We start from the raw sequence: 24332 nt of genomic DNA on the forward strand, positions 1-24332 counted from the left end.
CAAGTGACGTGCACACACACACACAGCAAACCCGGGGCAGTGGGCGACCGCGTGCAGCGCCCGGGGAGCAGTGGGGGTTAGGTACCTTGCTCAAGGGTACCTCAGCCATGGACACCGGGACGGGGAATCGAACCAGCGATCCACCGGTTACGGGTCCGACACCCTAACCGCTGATCCACGACTGCCCCAGAGATTTTTTTGTAACGCAATCCGCTCATGTACACGTTTGTACATGACCTAATGTACATGTTTTTGGGCCTGTGGGAGAAACCCCGTCCTGGCACGGAGAGAACATGTAAACTGCACATAGAAGGCTCGGGGTTCGATCCTGGAACCCTGTCGCTATGAGGCGCCAGTGCTAACCACTGCACCACCGTGCCGCCGCATGTCCAACCCTACAGTTTTGTTTTCCTGTTTTTCTAAAGGACTGAGAGATGCAGCCATGGTGGAGGAAGCTGCCATTGCAAATTTGGTTTGGGAAAGCAATGAAATCAGAGTACGTGAAATTCAAAGCCACATCATCCAGGACAACATCACATTCAACAACATTCAACAAGTCAGTCTGTCCACATGGGCTCACATCCTCAAGCCTTTATAAGGTGCCGTTTGAGAGAAACTCTCAAAGAGCTCAGACCAGCAAATGTGGATGTAAGTACAACATTGACTTCAGCACACTACAGCCAACATTGTTTCCCAGTGTACTGGATAACACCGTACCGACTGACCGACTGCAGTATGGGACAACGTGAGCGTTCATCGTGCAGCACCAGTCCACACCTGGTTTGTGGGCCACCCACCGTTTCTCTGCAATACCTCCCACCATCCTGACCATTTCTGAACCCCACAGAAGAGGTCTTCTCAGCATGGCGGTGGAGGACATATGACCGGCAGCCCTTTGTGTGCATGTGCAGGAAGAGGCATGTGATGAAACTGATGTGGGTGCGATTCAGGGATGGATAAGGCACCCGAGGTGCTTCTTCCCTCGATGTCCGACAAGGGAAGATATTGCCTGTGATGTGGACGAGGCGTTGTGGCCACATCCAGCTGTGCAGCAAGATGCTGCCTAATTATTTTTCTTGCCTCTTTTTTTGTGAGCATATTTTTGTTCACTCCAATGTAAATATACTTGTTTGGTGAAAAATAAAAAAGTAACAGCAGCATGTGTGTGTCTGCAAGTATTTCTGTGCATGTGAACAACCTGAAGAATTTTCTACAGTTTGAACTATTTCAGTGTTATGGCAAAGCTTGCTAGAGATTAGAGTGCTCTTCATTATGCCCGAAGTGTGTAGTTGGTTAGACAAAAATCTGGTAATATGAATGAAGTGTGTGCCATTTGGCACAGAAGTTTGATTTTGACAATGCTGTATGTAGCTTTGGTTGCATTGCTTCATTTTGCAGGACATATGTGATACTTTTGGGTTTGGGTGTTTGGTTTTGTGAATTGTGTGTTTCGTATTTCGATAAAACCAGCCCAGTTTACAAAATTGCGTTTTAACAATTGGAAAAAAAATAAAGAATGTTGGGGGGGGGGGGTGTTTGGTGGTCAGCACGCTGCATTTCCGTCGGTGGCCGCTAGGGGCAGATTTGTATCTTTCCGGGTTCAGAGGTTACCGTTCCGGAAGTAAAAGAAGAAAACAGTGGCGTCCACATGGGAAACGTTAGCTGCCGAATGCAAATGAAAACACACAGTTTGACTGTATATCATTAATGTACACTGGGCGTTTAATTCTGCAGTTTTCTGTTAAGGGTTTGGTTTCGTTGACCTGTAAAAAACATGGAGGACCTAAACGTTATCAAGCTGCCGGTGACGGAGGAAAGAGCACCGGCCAAGAAGAGGAGTCTGCCACCGAAGTTTGACCCCGCTGTAGAGGAACAAACACGGCAGAAAAACGCGAAGAGGCTGGCAGTGCTGGGAGAGGAAGACAACTCGGTGAGGCTGCTGGAGGAGCTGGTGTTCGGAGGGGAGGACGAGCTGCTGGAGAGACTCGTGGAGGTAACTTCTCACCAGGCTCCGTTCACTATTCCGCTAATTTAACGTTCTCGTAACTTCGGCAAAACACCGGTGCAAAAAAAAGTTATTTCATATCCTGCTGTTTAGTTACCTGCGAGGAACACCTCAATGAGATGTCAACTTAATTTTTTGCCGAGACGATGAGCTCGTATTTATGAGTTTATACACAACTTGATGTGTTGATATGCTAGAAGGTTGGAAAGCAAAGTAAAACTGAATCATTTTTGAATGGAGTTTGGCATTTGGTCAGTAAATGTAGCTTTATTGTTCCATTCCTTCTCTCCCCTTCTAAAAACCGTCAGTTTACTGTGAACATGACTCAGGAGGGTTTATCCTGCTCTGACATCATTTCCTGTGTCTGAGCAGGAGGATGAGGAGCAGAGTGGAGCTTTATTGGTGGAGGACGAAGTCAAGGTGTCGAGCGAATCTGAGGCCGAGGACGAAGCTCGTCCGCAGCTCCAGCCAATCAGAGAAGCTGCTTGGGTGGATGAGGATGATGAGCTGGAGGAAGAGTGAGCGCTAATGTGATTTTACTGTGAGGTTCAGGTCACACCTGCTGGAAACACTCAGGTGTTTATGTGTTTTATGTCTTAGGGTGGACATGAAGCATCGTTTCCGTAGAGACCTGGTCAGAGGAGAGACGGAGTCCACCATGTCCAAACAGAAACTACAGCAGAGGATGAGAGAACAGTGAGTAGACAGACACACACACACACACACACCTACACACCTACCTGCTCACACCTGGTGAACCTGGTGCGTTTCAGGTTTCAGAAGTCGATGGGAGGGACTCCGTCGTGGGCTGAGAGCAACAGGACGAAGAAGAAGAGGAAGAAAGGTGGAAACAGAACTCTTTAAAAGCTCTTTGTGATTCATTTCGAACGACAGAAAAATCAAACTTGTGTTTGTGTGTTCCTGAAGCTGTTGATGAAGATGAGGATGAAGATGAGGACGATGAGCTGCTGAGGAGGACAGGAAACTTTGTTGCATCTTCAGACAGTCTGCCCAGCGGCATCCTGAGGGTCAGTCGCCTCCTGTAAATCAAACACTTTCTGAAAACCTTTTGGTATGGAAGCAACATTTTAATTGGTTCAGGCGCCACCTGGAGTTCTGATGCCGTCACAGTGCTAATTAGCTAATGTTAGCATGCCGATATTAGCCTCAGAGCATGCTAGCATGAGTCTGGTTTGTTACTGGAGAAGCCAGCAGCTAGCTGTCACTTAGCGTCTGTAATGCTAACGCTGTAATCGGCAGCAGACGTCAGCATGTTTTCATTTTTTGTTGGACTTCCTGTCGTCCTTACTGCTGAACCAAACGCTTCCTGTTGATGAACATTTGTTGATAGTCGGTCTCTCTCGTCTCAGATGAAGAAATGTCTTCATGCTAACAGCGCCCGGCCATCAGAGGACAGGCTTACCACCGTCCAGTTCCACCCCTCCGCTCAGGTCGTCATGACAGCCGGCCTCGACCAGTCGCTCTGCCTCTTCCAGGTACAGACGGCCAATCAGCTCTCTCTCACATCAGACGACTAAGGCGGGAACAAACGATCACGTGACTTTACAGCATTTGTGTCTCGTCCCGCAGGTGGACGGGAAGACGAACCCGAAGATCCAGAGCGTCCACCTGGAGCGGTTCCCCGTCCACAGAGCTCAGTTCAGCCGGGACGGAGAGATGGTGATCGCAACCAGTCTGAAGAACAAGATGTTCTACCTGTACGACATGATGGAGGGCCGAGTCACACCTGTCCATGCTGTCAGAGGTGAGTCAGAGGGGTCAGGTCTGCAGTAAGCGGACATCTTTCTGTCTTCTTTAAGTCTTTTCTGTCCTGTGTCCTTCATGTCTTCATTCAACTGCTTGTGTTTGCATTCAGGTCTGAATGAAGCCAGAGTGAAAGAGTTTTCAGTGTGTCCTGAAGGAGGCGCTCTGCTGCTCTCTGGGACCAACGGGTACCTGCACCTCCTCACACTCAAGGTAGCTCTTCTTCACCTCCTCCTCCTCCTCCTCCCCCTTCACCTCCCCCTCCTGTCGGAGATGTTGGACGATCAGCAGCTGGTTGATCTTAAGGCGTCTGAGTTGATGCTTTGAGCTTTACTCAAACAGGAAGTTTCTTCTTTGTGTGATGTCAGAAGTTCTTCCTTATCTTTTCTACACTTTCACTGAGTTTCTCTAAATTTGACCGTTTGAGGAGAAAAATAAATAAACTGCAAGTCAAATTAAGACTAAAACAAAATGACTAAGCGGAAGATGAGATTAAAATCTTGTGAAAAACACCTCAGATAAAATATGCAGAAATTACAGTCGGAGCAAAATGACAGAAGAAATAAATACATTTCTAAATATATTTTCTTGAAAATCAAAGTGTGTGTGTTTATGTTCAGACTAAGGAGGTGGTTCGCAGTATGAAGATAAACGGTAACGTTTGCGGCGTCGCCTTCTCCCACAACGGAAGCAAAATCTTCGCCAACTCAGGTGGGTCCACGCAGGCCATAGAACGTGTGACATCATATGTCAGCTTCCTGTCAGCCATGTGATCAATCTGTGTGTGTGTATGCGCAGAGGAGGGGGAGGTGTATGTGTGGGACATGCGCAGCAGTCGGTGTGTCAACAGGTTCGCAGATGACGGCTGTGTGAAGGGGACGTCCATCGCCGCCTCACCAAATGGACAGTACCTCGCCTGCGGGTAAGACACGCCCACACACGCCTTTCTGTGTTCTGACTGGCTAATAGATGTCTGTCAGGACCATCAACAGTATGAAACTTTGAAGAGCCAGAAAAATCGAAAACCACAACCGTGAAAAATGTGTTTTGGTTTCCTCTGAAGGCAGGATTTGACTCTCTGAATCGCTGAGTCACTGAATCACTGAATCACTGAATCGTGAGAGGAGACACGATTCAGTGAGGAGGAAACGTCTGCTCCACCGGATTTCATTCTGATTCGGTTTGATTCATGTACAGTACATATTTTTCCATCTTGTGTCTGTTTTAGCTCTCTGTCGGGCGTGGTTAACGTCTACTCCCAGGAGGAGTGTCTTAATTCAGCCAATCCCAAGCCTCTGAAAGCAGTGAAGAACCTGCTGACCTCAGCGACCTGTCTCACCTTTAACCCGTCGTCTGAGATCCTGGCCGTGGCCTCCCGAGCTGAGGACGAGGCCGTGCGACTGGTAAGGTGGTGGTGGTGGTGGTGATGGAGGAGCAGCAGCAGCTCAGCGTCTGTGAACACTAACCCCGTGTGTGTCCTGGTTGTGTCCTCTCAGGTCCACCTGCCCAGCCTCACCGTCTTCTCCAACTTCCCCGTCTCTAAGAAGAAGATTGTTTATCGAGCCAGCTGCCTCGACTTCTCCCCACACAGCGGCTTCTTCTCATTGGCTAACAACAAAGGACACGCCCCTCTCTTCAGGTGAGACGGCCCCTCTGTCGTGCTCCCAGATTTCCTTGGTTTTTAGATTTATTTTCTTCTTCTTGGTTGTGTTTCACTTACTTTTTAACTCCTCGCTGATGGATGCATTTGGTGCTTTTAGTCACACTGAGCCAAACTCTGTCTGTTCAGGTTACTGCACTACAAAGACTTCTGAAGAGGAACTCCGACATCAGGACACAAACACCTGACTGTCAGGTGAAAGTGGGCTGATGTATTTAAAGGAGCAGTCTGCATTTCTGTCACGTCTCAGCTGCCTGCTCCCTCGATGTGCTGTGTGCTCTCATCATTTTCTACAGCATCATAAATGTCAGAGGTTTGTCCTCCAGTGCACAAGAAACTGTTCAAAACCTTTGACCAAATATCAGTTTCATGTCAGTTGCTCAGAAGAAAATAAAAATTTGGAAAATGATCAGCAAGACAGACTTTCGACAGGATTTGTAGCTGTTGAGGCTAAAACATGAAAAATCCCAGTGGAGTCTGGCACAGACTGAACTCGGGTCCGACTCACCTGATGACCTGCTGTCTGTGCCCACCTGTTTGTTGTCTGTGTGAAATGAATTTATAAAAGATCAGTTCAACATGTGCTGCGTCTGTGTGTGTTTTACCCCCAACCAAAACTACTGACAGCTCAGGAGGAAACATACAGGGGCTAGTCAGTGGGCAGCCGGTCAGCGGGCAGCCGGGAGGAGCTGGCTAAGCTAGCAGGGCCTGGACGTTAACGTGAGGCTGACAGGAACTGCAGCTGTGTCGGCCACATGAAGTTCCTCGCTTCAGCACCTTAAAGAAGAAAAGAATTTAGAGCCCAAAAATCATAATTTTGAGAGAAATCTGGATTTTTTAAACTCTTACTTTTGACTTAAGAATTTATGGTTTTGACTGGGAAATGATAATCTGGACTTTGTATTTAATGATGTAGTATTAATTCCAAACTGTGACTGTGCGATCATTTTGACTTACCATGACTCATCATTATTGTCACAATGCAAACTGTTTAATCTTTTGTTTTCTATTTGTGGGCTTCCATACGCTGGAGGAGGCCTTTCAGCCACAAAGCAGTCAGTTGCTCAACACAGAGTATGTACTGACAAACCAGCCAATCAGGTGCCAGGAAGGCCAACCATCAAACAGGATTCACCAGCTCACACCTGACACACACACACACACACGCCCAGGCTGCAGGAATGTCCTCCGTCCTGTCTGTCTGCTTGTGACGGCAGCTCAGCATTCACGTCTGGGACGTCGACTTCTGCTCGCTTTTATTTCATTGAGCTTTTCGGTTCTTCCCTTTTTTTATCTCAGTAAAAACAATAATACAGTTTGCACCCAGTTATTGCACTGTGTTAAAATCTTCACCGTGCAAACTCACCTGGTGGCTTTGTGCACCTGCCGTCTTTCATGGCCGAGTCTCCGCCCACCCGTGACATCACGAGCTGACACTAAAACTAAGTGAGTGACTGAGTGTTCAGATTTGTGACAGAAACAAGTCGGCTCCCACGCTGAAAGGTAAGAAACCGACTTTCATTCAGAAACGTGACTTTCAAGGGAACCTCCATCGGATCAGGAGGAATTTCAGATGTCAGACTTTCTGTTCTGTTTCCTTCTGTTGTGTTTTCATGAAGTGAAAGTCTGTTCTCTGAGCTTCCCAACACGACACAAACTTTTGTTTTGTTGCAGTTCATGTGTTTGTTCGTCGACTGTTGAAACTTGACGTAAAACAATCAGAAACGAGTGGATTTAATGTAACTGATCGCGTCTTTCTCACCGTCGAGCTTCAGTCTTGTGGTTCGGTCGTCTTTGATGGCAGCGACTCAGGCTGGACTGGCTCAGGTGTGGAGGGAATCAAAGGAGACCTGAACGTGAATATTAATCTCAGCTAACTCACACTGAAGCCTTTCTACTGACTCAAGCATCCCACTAAGGGACCCTGCTAGGTCCCCCAGACGGCGATGGGGTGCCGGCCTGATCACATCTGGCCACGTGGCCTCGAACACAGCAGACCAACATCAGTGACGGAGGCGAGCTGTCCGGCGCACAGAACCAGAGAACTGACTCGGAGAACACAGACCCGAGTGAAGGAACGTTCCTTCACAGCGGACTGTGGCGTCCCACAAGGCAGCTGTCTCGGGCCCCTGCCCACAGTGGGAACCCACTGAAGTCCATGTGTCCCGGTGGGCTGAATGCAACAAGTTTAAATGCTTCAATATTTCCTTGACAAAGTTTTAATATTCGGATTGTATCTTGCAGGCTTTCATCTGTTTTTTCATGTAAAAATCTTCATGTGAAAGTAACCTGCAGCTGTCGCATGAATATGGTGCAGCAGCAGGATAAAACACTCAGAGCAAAGTACCTCAGCACTGCAATGAAATATTGCACTTGTGTAAATGTACTTGTTACTTTCAATCATCAGATTTGGGGCACTTGACCACTTTGGGTGGTTAAGGTTCAGAGCCAAGTCTTATGTTTGCCACGTGTTCCCCAGGGTGAAGCAGTAACCCTTTAGAGAGGACCGTGTTACGAACATTATCGTCACCATCACAGACACGTCTCTGTTTGTCCTTCCTGTTCCCACACATACTTTGCATTTCTCCCGCTGCGATCAGCCTTTCTGTTGCGTTCTGCGTGAACCGTGAACTCAAGAAGAGCAGTCAGCATGCTGGGAAGCTGAATGCTTCCCGAGTCGGCCACAGTGTCTCCACTCAGTGAAGTGACAGAGTGACAGTGCTGGACTCAGCCAGGCCTCTCTGCTCCTTTGGATGATTATTGGGTGGTTACGTTCATAACCCGAGCTCCACGCCCCTCGGCTGAGCCGCGCTGCTTGTGTCGACACCTTGAACCGAAGCGTCGCAGGCGCCCGCTCGGTCCAGACCTTCCACTCACGTGTCACTTTGTGCAGACGGGGAAGAAATTGAGTCTGTAAACCGGAGCTACTGACACGCTGTGATGTCGAGAAACTGAGTACATTTACTCCAGCACTGTACTTAAGTACACTTCATGTTGTACTGAGCTTTGCTCCAAACACAACTTCATTCTGCATTTTCCACTTGAACAATAATTTCGTGTTAATAATAACATAGTAAATGTGAGCCATTTGTTTCCTGCCGCAGTAAACCTGCGAGGCTGTCGGTCACATGTACTCACTGCAGCTGCTCTTACAAAGTATGTACTGTTACATGCAGTATGCATACAAGTACTGCATCCTCGTAATGTTGTGCCTTGAACTGGACCTGTGCAGGGGACCGTGGGTCAGAAAAGCCAGAAAAGCATTCTGTAAGCTGATGGATGCAGCAGGACATCCTGGCATTTTTGACATTCTGGGACAAACTGAATACTTCTCTTGCATACTGAATACTGTGGTAGTGTGAGTACTGGCACTTAGCCATGAATGTGTGCACATGTGAACACAGTAACAGTGAACGCACCTCACATACAGGCCCCGCCCACCTCTGCTCCTGTTCTAAACAGGTGGTCATCAGCCTCATTGAAGACAGAAGCTCAGAGAGGAGGGTGAAGACAGGTAGAGAGTAAGTCTCTGTCCGTCTGTCTGTCTTTGTACCTGTCTGTCTCTGCGTGTTATTTTGGGCTCTGACTTCAGTCTGTTTGTGTGTGCAGGAATGTGGTCTGACTTGGTCCTTCTTCAGTGACAGTTGGACGTATTTAACGCACAAGATAATGTCATATGTCAGACTAAAACGTAAAATGTTCATTTTCAGTCCTGACGTTTTGTCCTTTGGTGAAACTTTGTGATGTTAGACTTTAAACCTGCAGCCACGGAGCACATGAAGCTACGGCTCATCAGTCCCAGTGTGACCTTCACTGCCTCCTTAAATCCACAGTGATTAGCAGCCTCACAGTTTTGGTTATTCATCAAACCCACTTGAGAACCGCTGCTTTAAAGGGTGTTTAAACAACAGAAAGAACCATAAACCCGAGCTGTGGCATTTGTTGTCTTTGAGTATGTTTGAAGTTGACACGGCCTGAGAGGAGTGAGAAGCTAACAGTTAGCAGAGCAGCACTGACACTCACTGATGTTTCCTGTCTCATGTCATCCAGCAGCAGCAGTATGACGATGGCGGAGGCGGCGGCTCCAGATCTGTTCTCAGAGCAGGAGCTAACTTGCTCCATCTGCCTGGATTTGTTCGATGAACCTGTCTCGACTCCCTGTGGACACAACTTCTGCCAGGTAACGACACCTGAGAGCCGCTTGGGAGCTCCGACCCAACCTGCTCGTCCTCATTAGCTTTCACGTTTCCACTCAAAATGTTCATGAAATCCGTTTGCTTCAGCTCCTGCCTGAACAGCAGCTTTCAATCATCTTTGCATTTCAGAAGCACCGCAGGAGAAATCAGAGGACGTTGCTGTCTCAACTTCCTTCTTCTTCCTCTGTGTATTTGCAGGCGTGTATTGGCGGTTACTGGGCGTCCAGTCCGGTCTGCACCTGTCCTCTCTGTAAACGCCAGTTTGACGAACGTCCTCAGCTCAGCGTCAACAAAGTCTTCGCTCTCATTGCAGATAAGTACAAAGTGGCTCGTTATGGTGCCACGGGGTTACCACAGCCGGTCAGAAACACGGCAGCGGTGCTGATGGGCACCGCGATGGCGAACGCAGACATGGACAGCACCAACCCGTTTGTGATGGCATCAGGTGAGGAGGTGGTGTGGTGTGACGTCTGCACAGGTGTTAAACAGCCAGCTGTCAGCTCCTGTCTCACCTGCACCGCCTCATACTGCACTGAGCATGTGCAGCCACATCAGACCACACCCTTCTATGCCAAACATCCACTGATGGACCCCCAGGAGGCCCTCCGGGGCCGCACATGCTCAGTCCATCGCCGCTTGCTGGAGGTGAGGGGAAACACACACAGCAGATGAGATCAGAAGCAGACACAAAATGTTCATGACTGAAATCCAGGGATGAACTTCATGGCTGCGCCGCAGACGGGAGCTGCTGACAGTTAGGCGTCCTGTTCGCTGTAAATGTAAAGGAACAGTTCACCCAAAAGTGAACGTTCAGTCATTATCTCCCCACCCTGAACCAGTCTCCAGCTTCTTCAGCTGTTTAGCAGAGAGCAGCTATGCCGCTTTGCTGTGAAGCTCCAGAAACTTCCCCTGACATTCATCAGCACGAGGGTGAGGAGACAATGACTGACTTTTCACTTTTGGATGAACCGTTTCTTTAAAAACCACTGCTAGAGGAGCCGGCTGCGGCTCCAGCACGGACGTATCTCCACACTGGTCCTCCTTCATCTCAGAGCCGATGAACATGTTGCGCTGTGAGTCGGGCTGGTTAATGGGTGGTGTTCCACAGGGTTCAGTGCTTGGTCCACTGCTGAGTGCACTACAGCGAACCAAACTGTACAACATCACAACGTAAACGTTCAAAGCCATGTGGACGCCAGCCTACTGTTCGAAATATGTGTAGCAACGGCTTCAAATTCACTGAGGACAAAACTGAAGTTCCTAATCCTGAAGTGCTAATTCTGAAAGATCCACATGAACTCTGGCACAGACGTAAACCTGAAGCAAAACGCTCGAGTGTCATCAGAAACCTCAGTTTAAATATATTGAATACAGCAGTAAGACAGTTCTGGAAGCAAAGAAACTGATTCACGTGTGCAACAAAATGCCACAGATTTCTAGAAACATCTAAGATCCTTTACATCGTCGTGCTGTTTCTTCAGACCTGATGTTTGGATTGTGTTAGTGCTCACTGAGGCTCTGATGGACAGAAGCTCTTTAGTGGTTTTGATGTACAAATAAATTCTGTTCCATGATATCGCAACACGCTGATGAGCATAAACTTTTCCTGTCCGATGTGTTCACATGTCCAGGTGTACTGTCGAACATGTCAGCGCTGCATCTGTGCCATTTGCGTCCTGGAGGAGCATCGAACGCACAAGACCGTCTCAGTCCAAACTGAGAGACTCAGCAAACAGGTAGAGATGAGGAATAAACCAGCAAACTAATTATGGTGTCCCGCTCCTGTACGAGCACAGATTCAGCCAATCAAATGACTCTGTGTTTACCTGAATGTTCAGAAACAGGTAGCGAGGACGGAGCAGGAGATCCTGAACCGGATCAAAGAGAAAGAGATTCGTGTTGCTCAGCTGAAGAGGAAACTGGAGGGAGCCAAGGTCAGACATCTGCTGCAGCTTTTAGGTTTTCCATGTCCTCTCCAAAGAAGGAGTTTAAATTTTGTCTACTGGCAATTCTGAGATTTACATTTTGTTCACATTCAACTTTATTTTCAGTCATTTTTCATTTACTGGTTTTTATTTTGGAGTTGACCAAAGCTCATAGTGATTCCCATTGAAACGTCTGCCGCAGCTCGACACCAGCCGTCTCCAACATTTCTGTACTTTTAAACTGTTTCTCTATTTACAAACAAATATCCTAAAATACGTCACTTCCTGTTGGGTTTAACATTTATAATATACATTTTCATATTGCTGATGTTGATACTGGTGCTGTGTTTTATTTGAAGAACTATGCAGAAGGAGAGCGAGGTGAGGTGGAACACCTCCTGGACGAAGTATCCAGTCAGTTGGACAGGATCCGGTCTCAGGTGGTGCGTGAGATTGAAAGCCAGCTGGATGCTGTGATGTCAAAGGGGGAGGGGCTGGTGAGCCGTCTGGAGACGGAGCTTCGCCAGCTGCTGGACAGGAGGGCCACGCTGGAGGTCCAGGCCATCAGTCAGGATCACATCGGCTTCCTGCAGGTAAAAACTCAACGTTTCTTTTTACCTGGGACCGTTAGCTTTAGCCTCAGTCTGTTAGCATGACATCATGAGCAGTCACGTCCTCACTGCTCCTCAGAGTTATGAGGAGGCCACAGCTCCTCTGTCGGAAGACCAGCAGGGCGATGTGGATGAGGACCAGGAGTTCTCCCTCCACTTCCACCTGGGGGAGGTGAAAAGCTCTCTGTCTGATGTCAAGGACAAGATGGAGGAAATCAGGATGGGGGGCGTCCGCTCCAGGGGCTCCGGTGAGTCACGCTCATGTGTCAGCAGTTACAATTAATTCATAATAACTTGAAGAAACTAAACTGCTGGTGGAAAAACTGTGAAGACGTTCCAGTAACAGTAAGAGAAGAAGAAGTGCGACACACTGGTGTCTATCAAGTGACAACCGAGTCATTATAGCATGAAAAATATCTTGTTAAAACATGAAAATAGTTTCGAAGTGTTCCGGCTGTAACAGTAAACGCTGCAGCACTGACCTCTGCCGTCTCTTCCAGCCTCGTCTGGTGAGCTCATGTTGGCAGAGAGCATGCTCAGTCTAAGAGGAAGCAGCGCCAGTTTGAGGAAGAGTCAGTGGTCTCTGAGAGGTCAGTGATTGATCCCACATCAGCTGTGACATGTCTCAGGGTTTACTCATCCAGCTGGTCAGCTGCTGACAGATCTGACTCTGGACCAGCTACACTGCATCACATTTCTAAAAAAAACAACTGCAGCAGTGAGGACTTTTAATGTGAAAGAGTCACTAAGTGTAGTTTCCTGTCTTCAGATCTGAAGAAGAACAAACTGGTCTCAGGTACGCATCTGTCTGCCTGTCTCTCTGTCTGCCTGTCTGCCTGCCTGCCCGTCTGTCTGTCTGCCTCCCTGCCTGTCACCAGGAAAGACGCCTCTCTGTCTGTCTATCTGTCTGTCTGCCTGCCTGCCTGTCTGCCTGCCTGCCCGTCTGTCTGCCTGCCTCCCTGCCTGTCGCCAGGAAAGACGCCTCTCTGTCTGTCTATCTGTCTGTCTGCCTGCCTGCCTGTCTGCCTGCCTGCCCGTCTGTCTGCCTGCCTCCCTGCCCGTCTGTCTGTCTGCCTCCCTGCCTGTCACCAGGAAAGACACCTCTCTGTCTGTCTATCTGTCTGTCTGCCTGCCTGCCTGTCTGCCTGCCTGCCCGTCTGTCTGTCTGCCTCCCTGCCTGTCACCAGGAAAGACACCTCTCTGTCTATCTGTCTGTCTGCCTGCCTGCCTGCCTGTCTGCCTGCCTGCCCGTCTGTCTGTCTGCCTCCCTGCCTGTCACCAGGAAAGACGCCTCTCTGTCTATCTGTCTGTCTGCCTGCCTGCCTGCCTGCCCGTCTGTCTGCCTGCCTCCCTGCCTGTCACCAGGAAAGACGCCTCTCTGTCTGTCTATCTGTCTGTCTGCCTGCCTGCCTGTCTGCCTGCCTGCCCGTCTGTCTGCCTGCCTCCCTGCCTGTCGCCAGGAAAGACGCCTCTCTGTCTGTCTATCTGTCTGTCTGCCTGCCTGCCTGTCTGCCTGCCCGTCTGTCTGCCTGCCTCCCTGCCCGTCTGTCTGTCTGCCTCCCTGCCTGTCACCAGGAAAGACACCTCTCTGTCTGTCTATCTGTCTGTCTGCCTGCCTGCCTGTCTGCCTGCCTGCCCGTCTGTCTGTCTGCCTCCCTGCCTGTCACCAGGAAAGACACCTCTCTGTCTATCTGTCTGTCTGCCTGCCTGCCTGCCTGTCTGCCTGCCTGCCCGTCTGTCTGTCTGCCTCCCTGCCTGTCACCAGGAAAGACGCCTCTCTGTCTATCTGTCTGTCTGCCTGCCTGCCTGCCTGCCCGTCTGTCTGCCTGCCTCCCTGCCCGTCTGTCTATCTGCCTCCCTGCCTGTCACCAGGAAAGACACCTCTCTGTCTGTCTATCTGTCTGTCTGCCTGCCTGCCTGTCTGCCTGCCTGCCCGTCTGTCTGTCTGCCTCCCTGCCTGTCACCAGGAAAGACACCTCTCTGTCTATCTGTCTGTCTGCCTGCCTGCCTGCCTGTCTGCCTGCCTGCCCGTCTGTCTGTCTGCCTCCCTGCCTGTCACCAGGAAAGACACCTCTCTGTCTATCTGTCTGTCTGCCTGCCTGCCTGCCTGTCTGCCTGCCTGCCCGTCTGTCTGTCTGCCTCCCTGCCTGTCACCAGGAAAGACGCCTCTCTGTCTATCTGTCTGTCTGCCTGCCTGCCTGCCTGCCCGTCTGTCTGCCTGCCTCCCTGCCCGTCTGTCTATCTGCCTCCCTGCCTGTCACCAGGAAAGACACCTCTCTGTCTGTCTATCTGTCTGTCTGCCTGCCTGCCTGTCTGCCTGCCTGCCCGTCTGTCTGTCTGCCTCCCTGCCTGTCACCAGGAAAGACACCTCTCTGTCTATCTGTCTGTCTGCCTGCCTGCCTGCCTGTCTGCCTGCCTGCCCGTCTGTCTGTCTGCCTCCCTGCCTGTCACCAGGAAAGACGCCTCTCTGTCTATCTGTCTGTCTGCCTGCCTGCCTGCCTGCCCGTCTGTCTGCCTGCCTCCCTGCCCGTCTGTCTGTCTGCCTCCCTGCCTGTCGCCAGGAAAGACCCCTCTCTGTCTGTCTATCTGTCTGTCTGTCTGTATGCCTGCCTGCCTGTCTGTCTGACTTGAGTTTGCTCTGTCACAGGACATAAGAAGGCCCGAGTCTACATGGGTGAGTCCTTCACACTCATAACAATATTTTTTAATTTAGTTTATTATCTTTGTTTTCAGCCACCTGGTGCAGAGAATTTGAATATGCTAACATAATTATTATTTCCATTATTATTAATTTATTCGTTTCAGTTTTATGTATTGTGTGGTATGCTAACAAACAAACATGTCATTATTTTATTACTTGTCCAAGTTTGTTTATTGATAAAGTTAGCTGTGGTTTGAGCTAAAGGTTAGCCTTAGCTTTGCATGTTACATCTAAGCTCATATTGTGTAAGCAGTTAACCCAACCGAGTGTGACTTAAGCACATGTCCTAAAAAGGCCGCCGTACAGGCAACAAGCCCGTGGGTGGTAGATTAAACTTCTGATGACCATCTGGTGCATGATGACCATCACGGCCTTGGTGGGCGTCACTCACGTCTCCTCATCTTGTCCTTGTTGTTTCCAGAGGACGTGACGCTGAACCCGGTGACGGCGTATCCCTTCCTGATCCTGTCAGAGGACAGGAAACAGGTGAAGAGAGGAGAGAAGCTGCAGTTCTACAGAAACAGTCAGCAGCGTTTTGACGTCTGGTCCTGCGTCGTTGCTAAAGAAGGCTTCGACACCGGACGACATTACTGGGAGGTCAGACTTGACACAATGATCCTGATCCTGATCCAGGACCTGCAGCAAAACCTAACCTCTCTGTCGTGTCCACCTGTGGCAGGTATTCGTTGGGGAGAGTAAAGACTGGAAGCTGGGAGTGGTCAGTGAGTCAGCTCAGAGGAAAGGTCTGTTTGACATGAGTCCTTCTAGCGGATACTACGCCATCTGGTGGAGCGGCAGCCAGCTCCGAGCGCTCACAGCACCGCCTCTGACCAAGGTCCATGTCATGTTATACATCCATCATTGATGGAGGTCATGAATATGACACCTGCAGATTCAGTATGGAAGCTCACTTCTGCCAGGAAGAAAATAAACACATGAACTGTAGGAATGATTTTTTAAAAATGTTAAATTAAAATTAAAATCAGTAAAACTCTTTACTTTTCAAATTATTGAAATACTAAGTCAGTCATGATTTTTGGGTACATTTTTGAACTTAAAAGCAAAAATTTGTAACAAGCTTTTGATACTTTTAACAATTTAATTTAATGTCATTAAAAAGTGTTGAAGTATAAAACGCACTTTAGAAAGAGTCTCATTTTTAACTTCCAAATTGTTTTGCTGATAACTTTTCTTCATATTTTTGAGACCAAAGATGTGAGTAATCATCCCGTTTTCACTCCTGACTTTTCATCACTTTTGTTTCTTTCCTGCTGAAAGTGAGCTTCTGTTCTTCACAGGTAAGTTGACTAACCTGAGGTATATGCTTCTGTGGTGCAGGTGAAGGCTTCTCCAAAGCTACGGCAGGTGGGTGTCTTCCTGGACGTGGACGAGGGTCAGGTGTCCTTCTACAACGTGAAGTCGGGTTCGGAGATCTTCACCTTCACCGGATTGTCCGAGTTCACAGAGAGGATGTTTCCTTTGCTGGGCACTGGAGACAAGGAGGTCCCCCTCATCCTCATGACCACTCAGCACCATCTGGCCTGAGGGATCGGGACTGAGACGGGACAAAGGGGGTCAGAACATGAGGGGGGTGCAGGGGAGAAAGGAGGAGGAGCTGGAACACTAAGGACTGTTGGCAGCCATGTTGGAGGCTTCCAGCTTAGATGGAACAGATTTTGATTTGGTAGAAACGTACAGCAGCGTATGAGAAGATGTCTTCGGTTCATCTTGTTCTAAGCAGAACATGAATGTTCTCACGTTCCACAAAGGTCCTGTAACAGGCTGTGGCAGTGGTGGAGGTGGTTCACTGCAGTGCCACGTGTCTGGTGGAACTGAGGTTTGTTTTACTGGAGGCAGGAGGGTCTGCAGAAAACCGTACGGAGGCTCAGAGTCCAGCGAGATTGGGAAATAAATGATAATAATCTATGAAAGTTATATTAAATTTCTAAAGTCTTTTTTACTTTTAATGACGGTGCAGTTGACTCCGCCCCCTCACCTTTCGACTGATCGTGAGGACTTGCTGACCACACCTGTCACCTGTATTCTTTTGAGCAAAGCTGTTAAATAAAGACAAAGATCACAAATGTTTCTGACTCATTTAAATGACTGATAAAAATAAAAACAAAACGTTTCCCTTTAACCTTTGACGCCTTCTGACTTCATCGCACATTTAGTGATTTTCCAATACTCAGTGACAACTCCAAATGAGCTTTTTGTTTTGTACAAACAGTACTCTGATACAGTACTGCAGCGAGTGTCCCCGTGTCTGTTGTCCTGTCCCGTCTGACCTCAGATCAGCTGACTGTGTCTCCTGCAGGAGTTTCCTGTCTGAGCTCATTTTGACCAAAGCTGATGACTGTTTTCTCCATGAATCCGCTGACTGTTTGCTTTGTCAAACTGGTGAAAACAGTGAGACACGTGGACCCAAAGTGACTCCTTCACAGAGTTTGTTCGGTCCAAAGCTCAACATCATGACAAACACATTCAGAGGGAAACATCATCAATACGGCTGATCAGTCACTGATTGATGACTGATGGCTTTGGCTGCTCTGGATGAACTACTGGAGTTTAATTTAGAATAGAACATCAGATTTGATAAACTTTTCATGTGTGAAGTAACCGAAGCTGTCAAGTCAAAGTAGCGCTGTAAAAATACAACAAGTACAAATACCTCAAATTTGTGGCATGAAAAACAATTGTGTTCCTATTAATAACACACTAAAACTCAATAAAATATAATCTTCAATACAATAAAAAAAAAATGGTTGCTAGTCACTGGACCAAACCAGTGGCGCCCCCAGCTGACTGACTGTGTCAGTGCAGGATGGTGTTGAAATCTTATTGAGGGGCAATGAAATAAGAAATAAAAATCTTTGTTTCAAACACAGAAGAAACAAACTCAGAGAGGGACAAAAGTAACTGAAAAACACCAAAAACAAAAATCAGTTCAGCCGTCGTTTGCAAAGTGCAGTGTGTTTCAAGGCACGTAAAGTTCCAAATTTCATACATTTCCCACAATGCCTTTGAGGTGGGGATGTTTCCAGGTGTGAAACCACAACACTTACCTGTTTTGTTTCTTGAAACTGAGCTGAAACCAGCAAAAACAAAACCACAAAGATTTTCAGTTTTCTTGTGAAATACTGAACTTTCACTTAACGCCTCCGAAGTATTCAAATGCTCACGCCTGATGGACACGCACGAACTGTAAATAAAACACGCAGATACTTTATTGGTGTATCACCAACAATCTTCACAAACATCTTAGAAAACTCGGCTAAAACGTTCATCCTCTAACGTCCAAGAAGTAGTTTTATTTTGACAACATATGTACCTTGAAAAAAGCAACTCAAGCTTCGTTTACGATCCTGAATGAATCATCACTCGGGTGACTTTGGGCGTCCGCTTTAAGCGCAGACATTTAAGATGATTTCACAAATTGTGCTTTCAATTTGAAAGTGAACCAAGATGTCATCCAACACGTAACGGGACAGTTTGTGTGTGTGTGTGTGTTGTTTTGTTAAACAGACCTTACATCAACAGTTAGAATCATTCAAGTTCATATTTTATTTAACATAAATCATATTGCAGTCAATGTCAACAGCTGGGGTTTCCATATACACAATAGTATTGTAACATTTAAGCCCCGCCCCTCTGTGACCCCGCCCACCACAAACCACCCACCCGCAAAAAAAGAAACATGAACCCCTCCCCCCAACTCCTTTAAACAAACACACTGTTCCCCGTCCCCCAAAGCCCAGCCCACCTGGCACAACACACCTGGCCTAGCACCTTGTGTGTGTGTGTGTGTGTGTGTGTGTGTGTGTGATTTAGCAGCAAACTCCAAACGGAATCTCAACAAAAAGAACCATAAGCTGACCATTCCCATAAAAACTGACTGTATAGTCTGTCTTCAGGGACTTTTTAAATGACCCTGTTGAGACTCAAAGCCCCTCCCACTCTAACAAACCCCTCCCTCCATCCTGTGACCACAGAGGAACGTTTCTCATTGGACCACATATCTACTGTCACGGCCAGGCTGGAGCAGTTTCCTGTAACCAAACACGGCGTGCACAGAAATCCTGCTGCTCCTGAGTTTGGAGTTTGCTGCCAGCTGATGAACAAATAAAAGGCGGCGAGAAGGAGAGGGCGTGTCCTCTGACCACCTGTCTGATACAGGGGTGTTTGCCATATACACAAAATAAAAAAAATAAAAGAAAATCAGGTGGGTATCATCATCATCAGTGTTATGGCGTTTTCTAAATCACTGACTCACCCAAGCAACATTCACTGACCACGCACACCTGCCCCCGCCTCCCCACCCACCCCCCTCGGACGCCACTCTCCGTCAGCCATCTTTTCAAGTCCGTTTCCTGTGTGCTGTGTGTCTGCATCCCCCTGTGGCGCGTAAACAGCCCAATGCTGCGTCTTGGAAGTAAAACAGAGAGAAATATGGGAGGAGGGGGGGGGGAAGGGATAAGATGGAGGGTGGGGTGTCTTCATTGTCTTCTTTTGTTTTAAAACAGAAAAGCGTCTTCTGGCCACGCGGCTTTCTGTCACTGCAACTCCTGCTTCTGCCAACGAGCAGGACTGGGGAGCAAAAGGGGAAGGAGGGGTGAGGCAGAGGGGAAGGAGGAGTGGGGGGGAGGGGGAAGGGGGGGGGGGCCTTGGGACACCAAGTTATTTAAGACACCTCTCGAAGTAGGTGGCCCCCACGTATCCGCCCCTCAGAGAGCGATGGACGTTCTGCTCAAAGAGCCGCCGGTTTGTCTGGAGGACTTCTGCTGCCTCCTTGTTCAGCGGGTCCTCAGGGTTTGGCTCCTGCAGAGGGAGGAGACACGTTAACACATGGTGTTAACAAACACACACACACTTTCTGAACTTTTGCATTTCACAATTGACTTCATTTGCTCGCTTTAATGCTCTTCACGGGAGATGGAATCACACTGGCAACGTTCTGACGCAGAGGACACGTAATTCATATGACTGATCGACTGGGTCTACTCTGACAGACCAAAAGAAACAGACCGAAAAGTACAAGAAAAAGAAAAAAGAACAAAAAGAAGTCAGAGAAGCCACGTCGGCTGCCTGCGTCTTCCCGGATGTTCCCAGAAGATTCCCAGTCCCGGATTAATAAACCCAACTGGTTTGAGGTTTCCAGTTCACAACGTCTATTTCTTCTACTGTGTCAGCCAAGCATCACTTAGCCTGCACCGCCATCTAGCCATGAAACTTTGCATAACATTGTTTACAGCCGATGTGCGTCCGTCTCAGAGTCAAACTGCTCTAATTCCGATGTACTAACTAATATTAAACTACTAACTAACTAACTAATGAAATCCAAGCTATAGCCAGGTGTGATCTTCACCTGAAGGCTTCGCTCACTAGTCCAACAGGCGGCATGACCTGTCAGTCACATGACCAACCGCCACACGTGCTGTAGCAGCTCAGCACAGACAACAAAGACAAGACTTCAACATTGAGTAAGAACTCACTAGAAACAGATACTGTAGACCGTAGATGATGGAGTTTATTGTCAGCACAGGCTTCCAGTCCTCCCTGTGGACAAGAAGACAAAACACAGCAACATGTCAGCTGCCTCCGTGTACATCATCAGCTGCCAAGGAAGCAGCAGCTTCCACAAAGTCATCACCGAGTGTACAGATACGGGACACAAACACACGCAGCACACAGTGATGAACCGCTCGAGTCGTTCTGCTGCTGCTCACTCAGACGACCTTCACGTCGCCTGCAGTCACGCCACAAGCTGCTGGACAATCAGAGTTACTGAGGCTGTGAACGCACCTTAAGATATTTAGGCAGACGTTTCCTTCCAGGTCGATGTTGGGGTGATACACCATCGTCTCACATTTCACCTTGGGGGGGTCATGGGGGTAACCCTGTCCTACCTGAAACACACACACACACACACACATTTACTACAGAAGAGTGAAAAAAATCTAATTTACTGGTCTGATTGACCACAACATTGATTGATTGTATGATTATAGTCATAATTAAAAACATAACAAATATAGATACAATTTTTAAAAGGACTTTCTAGCAAGACGAGTGAATACTGAAGAGTTTGTTCAAAAATAAAATGACAAAGAAATGTAATGGTCTGATATTCCCCACATTCAGCTTCAGTTTGTTCTCTTCTGCGGTAGATGGACGGCGTGGATGGACAGATGGACACGATCAAAGACAGAGAAGACAAAGAGGACATGGGACAGGTGTTTCTCACCTTAAAGCTGAAGACAAATTTTCCTCCTTTGTAAAAACCCTGTGAGACAAACACACACAGATCTTACACACTGTACTTGCACTTCACTACAGTAGACTAGTGTGTGTCTTTACTAAACCAAGGATCAGACAGGTTATTAATCCCTCCTTTAATGAAACATATTTTTGCTTACATGTGATTATGCAGACTTCAGATTGGCTTTGAAACACACACACACACACACACACACCTCGTCTGGTGAGATGATGAGTCTGAAGTTGAGGAGGTCATCGTCATCAGGGAAGTTGATCTCACACGTCTTTGGCAGGTTCAACTCATTGATGTCTGACACACAGAACATCACACAGAAGATCAGCTGTAACAGCGACTGGACACAATCCACAGAAAGCCCACACTGCTGTAGCGCACTGACCTGCAGCCACTCAGATTACTTTAATACAGAAGAGAACGTAAAAACATGATGACTCTTTGTTCTCTAATTTGTAAGTGGATTTACGGACGTTTATTCTGGATGCCCATCAGAGATGATGATGCCGGGCCTGGGGTACGGCAAACCACATGCACAACTGCAGCACACTGTAATACTAGAAATAAAGAACCACTTATAATACTAATTTGCAGCAATTTGTTAATTCTAGTTACATTTGCAAATTATTATTTTGGGTTTTTCACATCGATGTGTTTTGATCACAGGCCTGTTCCTGACAGCTCTGTTTCATTTGATGGCCTTAGTCCTTCTTAAAGGACTTTCGCGCTGTTTTCATGCTGTAAAAGGTTCACGTACTCAGTGTCCACCTGGATGGTACAGCAGCTCCTCCTTCACAGGTGTGTGTGTTTCTACTGACAGCATCTGACCCTCTGTGTGAGGAAACGAGCTGCCTTTCAGGTCTGTCCCTGTCTGTTTACAAGCTTGTTTCAGTCCGCAGCTTTATGGTGCTCAGGATGACACCTACTCAGGGCAGAAGTCACTCACTCCCTTTTATCGGAGTGAAATGATGAGTGCACAACCATAAAACAGTTTGCTGACACCTGCCAGCTGCCAGTCAAACTTCTCTGACCTCAGTAAAATCAGATCAAATGCAGACCTGAACTTTGTCACCCGGTTTTCAATTAAACAGAGAGCTGACACAGCACGTTAGCTGTTTAAAAGCTATCTGCTGTTAGCCTAATCTCAGCCTCAGAAACCTTACCATTTGTTACTGCTGTCAGCCGTGAGCTCGTTAGCAGTGCGGAATGTGTTTCAGACTTCGTGTCAGCTGTGTGCTAACACAGTAGCATAAAAGATGTTATACGAGCTAGCTTCTGACTGGCTGTCTGCGTTTTGTTTTCAAATATAGAACAAGCTAGCTGCTGTTGGCTAACACCACTTCAGACTAATGTTAGCGCGCTAGCTGTTAGCCCGAGTTATGGCAATATCTCTCTTTTACGCACTGTGAAAGAGAGATATTGCCATAACTCGGGCCATTTTGGAATGCTGGGCACTGAAGGGGGTCCCGTAACCCTGCGGTTTACAGGTAACTAGTCTGCCGGGCAGGCAGAAGCAGCTAACCGGGTGCTGGTGTTGTTGACTAGCCTACCTTTCTGTATTCGGAGCTGGGCCGCGCTGGCTTTTTTACCCCCGGCTCCTGTTCTATTTCCTCCAGCAGATTCCTCGTCTTTCTTCTGCTGCTTCAGGGAAAAAAGCTTAATCATCTTCAGTTATTTGACAATTGGATGCCTATGCTCCGTGTTCCTTCGGTGTGCGCGGTCTGTCTGTGTCGTGTGTAAATTTTAAGAGAGTCAGTTCAGTCCTAACAGCACCGTGGTTTGATGGAGCCGGTGCGTCTCAACTAATTGCACTGAGGAGAGACGTTAGCCGCCGAGCTAGCTTAGCCAGTTAGCTAGCAGGAGAGGCCGGGCTGACCCGGGAGGGGCGGCGGGGGGTATTTAGATGGAAGTATTAATACTACACTACCCCACTAGTAGTAACAGTCTTACTTGAGTAAAAGTATGTCAGTATGATCACCAAAATTTGCTTAAAGTACGCACATTTAATATTCTGATACGAAAGTGGTGATTTTGACCAACTTCTGACATAGTTTATCATCAGAGGGACTTTGTAATTCCAAAGGCTGACTGTGTGTCTAAGTGACGTTAATGTGTCGAAGCCCGTTCGTTCCATTCCCTGTTTTGTTTCTTAACATCTGGTTGATATTGGCAGCTATAGTACATACAGAAGATAAACCACAACTCTGCTTTACATTTGTCTATTAGACCAGGGAACACCTTAAGAAAGACTAACTTTGGGGTGAAGTTACCAGTAATGGAGGACATATTCAGATGTTTTACTTCAGTTAATAAATACTACAAGTAAAACTCAAACCTTTACTTTACATTTCTTTGTCATTTTATTTTTGAACAAACTCTTTAGTATTCACTCGTCTTATTGGAACGTCTTTTTAGAACATTTTATCTATATTGAATATTTATGTTTCTAATTATGTTCTATGATCATAATAATCCACCAGTGTTGTGATCAATCGGACCAGTAAGTTTTTTTTCTTATTAAGTTTTTTTCACTCTTCTGTAGTAAGTGTGTGTGTGTTTCTGATGTCATTCTTCCCTGTAGTCGACTTGTCCTGACAAATGAGTGACAGCAGCTCGTGTTAACACTCATCTCACAGAGATGACTCACTGGTAGGTGTGAATGTCATTTATTGCACGGTGAGTGCACGATGCACTCAGATCTTTCATTCAAATAAAAGTTAGAATAGTACAGTTCTGATGTAAAAGTATGGCAGTATAATCGGAAAAATGTACTTAAATTATAAAAATAGAAATGCTCACTACACATCAAAATAGGCTATGACAGTGTATTATCATCCAATAATACAATGTTGTATTTTTCATTAGTTTTTGTTTTCATATTTTACAGTTTTGTTTTGTCTTTAAATGTAGTTGTTGTACCTTAATAGCTTGTAAATTAGATGTTTGAATGATGCCTTAAATTTTTGTATGAAATTAATTTATATTTTATCAATCCTAACATTTCACATTTTCCCTGGCGCAAATTAGTCTTCATGAAATTGTGAATCTTAATACTCCAGGTTCCATAATGCCTTTCGACGCCAACGTGCTGTGACGCAATTACGCAGAGGCAGGGTGTGCATGTTTTTGCTGCCCATATTTTATTTACAACATTTATTTATTTATTTATTTTATTTTTTTTCTCCCCCTCTCTCCCTCC

General features: G+C 47.2%; 3 protein-coding genes across 7 annotated transcripts; 2 read left to right on the forward strand and 1 right to left on the reverse strand.

Moving 5' to 3' along the window:
* Positions 1 to 1540: 1540 nt before the first annotated feature.
* Positions 1541 to 6011, forward strand: utp18 (UTP18 small subunit processome component). 2 transcript variants are annotated; one of them, XM_046416534.1, is made up of 14 exons: positions 1541 to 1657; positions 1747 to 1993; positions 2378 to 2523; positions 2606 to 2701; positions 2779 to 2849; positions 2933 to 3033; positions 3376 to 3501; positions 3596 to 3770; positions 3882 to 3982; positions 4390 to 4480; positions 4568 to 4691; positions 4998 to 5172; positions 5266 to 5408; positions 5559 to 6011. In XM_046416534.1, exons 2-14 carry the CDS (start codon positions 1775 to 1777, stop codon positions 5581 to 5583), a joined length of 1593 nt encoding a protein of 530 aa, XP_046272490.1. In that variant the 5' UTR covers positions 1541 to 1657; positions 1747 to 1774; the 3' UTR covers positions 5584 to 6011. The 2 variants fall into 2 exon arrangements, with proteins under 2 accessions (XP_046272490.1, XP_046272489.1); XM_046416533.1 differs by having other exon boundaries at positions 1595 to 1993.
* A 902-nt stretch (positions 6012 to 6913) lies between these two features.
* LOC124073949 (E3 ubiquitin-protein ligase TRIM39-like) lies at positions 6914 to 16946 on the forward strand. 4 transcript variants are annotated; one of them, XM_046416525.1, is made up of 13 exons: positions 6914 to 6932; positions 9480 to 9609; positions 9824 to 10270; positions 11257 to 11361; positions 11464 to 11559; positions 11910 to 12143; positions 12241 to 12409; positions 12662 to 12751; positions 12931 to 12957; positions 14809 to 14835; positions 15284 to 15459; positions 15542 to 15697; positions 16201 to 16946. In XM_046416525.1, the coding sequence occupies exons 2-13, from the start codon at positions 9490 to 9492 to the stop codon at positions 16405 to 16407; spliced, it is 1854 nt and encodes a 617-aa protein (XP_046272481.1). In that variant the 5' UTR covers positions 6914 to 6932; positions 9480 to 9489; the 3' UTR covers positions 16408 to 16946. The 4 variants fall into 4 exon arrangements, with proteins under 4 accessions (XP_046272481.1, XP_046272479.1, XP_046272480.1 ...); XM_046416523.1 differs by lacking the exon at positions 6914 to 6932 and adding an exon at positions 8793 to 8950; XM_046416524.1 differs by lacking the exon at positions 6914 to 6932 and adding an exon at positions 8793 to 8950 and having other exon boundaries at positions 9483 to 9609.
* A 1456-nt stretch (positions 16947 to 18402) lies between these two features.
* Positions 18403 to 23000, reverse strand: ube2m (ubiquitin conjugating enzyme E2 M). Its single transcript, XM_046416541.1, has 6 exons — positions 22684 to 23000; positions 21336 to 21430; positions 21107 to 21145; positions 20665 to 20768; positions 20355 to 20418; positions 18403 to 19680 (listed from the first exon to the last, which is right to left on the reverse strand). Exons 1-6 carry the CDS (start codon positions 22796 to 22798, stop codon positions 19540 to 19542), a joined length of 558 nt encoding a protein of 185 aa, XP_046272497.1. The 5' UTR covers positions 22799 to 23000; the 3' UTR covers positions 18403 to 19539.
* Between the last annotated feature and the right edge of the window lie 1332 nt (positions 23001 to 24332).

This window comes from Scatophagus argus, chromosome 16 (genome assembly GCF_020382885.2).
Source record: "Scatophagus argus isolate fScaArg1 chromosome 16, fScaArg1.pri, whole genome shotgun sequence".
Classification (NCBI taxonomy): domain Eukaryota; kingdom Metazoa; phylum Chordata; class Actinopteri; family Scatophagidae; genus Scatophagus; species Scatophagus argus.

What these genes read in the sequence shown, in the direction of transcription:
- utp18 (XM_046416534.1), top strand. Translation starts at nt 1,775, where the DNA reads ATGGAGGACCTAAACGTTATCAAGCTGCCGGTGACGGAGGAAAGAGCA. An exon ending in AGTCGCTCTGCCTCTTCCAG is followed by an intron (nt 3,502 to 3,595) that starts GTACAGACGGCC and finishes CTCGTCCCGCAG; the next exon opens with GTGGACGGGAAGACGAACCC. An exon ending in GGACAGTACCTCGCCTGCGG is followed by an intron (nt 4,692 to 4,997) that starts GTAAGACACGCC and finishes TGTCTGTTTTAG; the next exon opens with CTCTCTGTCGGGCGTGGTTA.
- ube2m (XM_046416541.1), bottom strand. Translation starts at nt 22,798, where the DNA reads ATGATTAAGCTTTTTTCCCTGAAGCAGCAGAAGAAAGACGAGGAATCT. An exon ending in CCAGCTCCGAATACAGAAAG is followed by an intron (nt 21,431 to 22,683) that starts GTAGGCTAGTCA and finishes TCTGTGTGTCAG; the next exon opens with ACATCAATGAGTTGAACCTG. An exon ending in GTCTGCCTAAATATCTTAAG is followed by an intron (nt 20,419 to 20,664) that starts GTGCGTTCACAG and finishes TCTTGTCCACAG; the next exon opens with GGAGGACTGGAAGCCTGTGC.
- LOC124073949 (XM_046416523.1), top strand. Translation starts at nt 8,808, where the DNA reads ATGAATGTGTGCACATGTGAACACAGTAACAGTGAACGCACCTCACAT. An exon ending in GTGGACACAACTTCTGCCAG is followed by an intron (nt 9,610 to 9,823) that starts GTAACGACACCT and finishes GTGTATTTGCAG; the next exon opens with GCGTGTATTGGCGGTTACTG. An exon ending in CCGGACGACATTACTGGGAG is followed by an intron (nt 15,460 to 15,541) that starts GTCAGACTTGAC and finishes CACCTGTGGCAG; the next exon opens with GTATTCGTTGGGGAGAGTAA.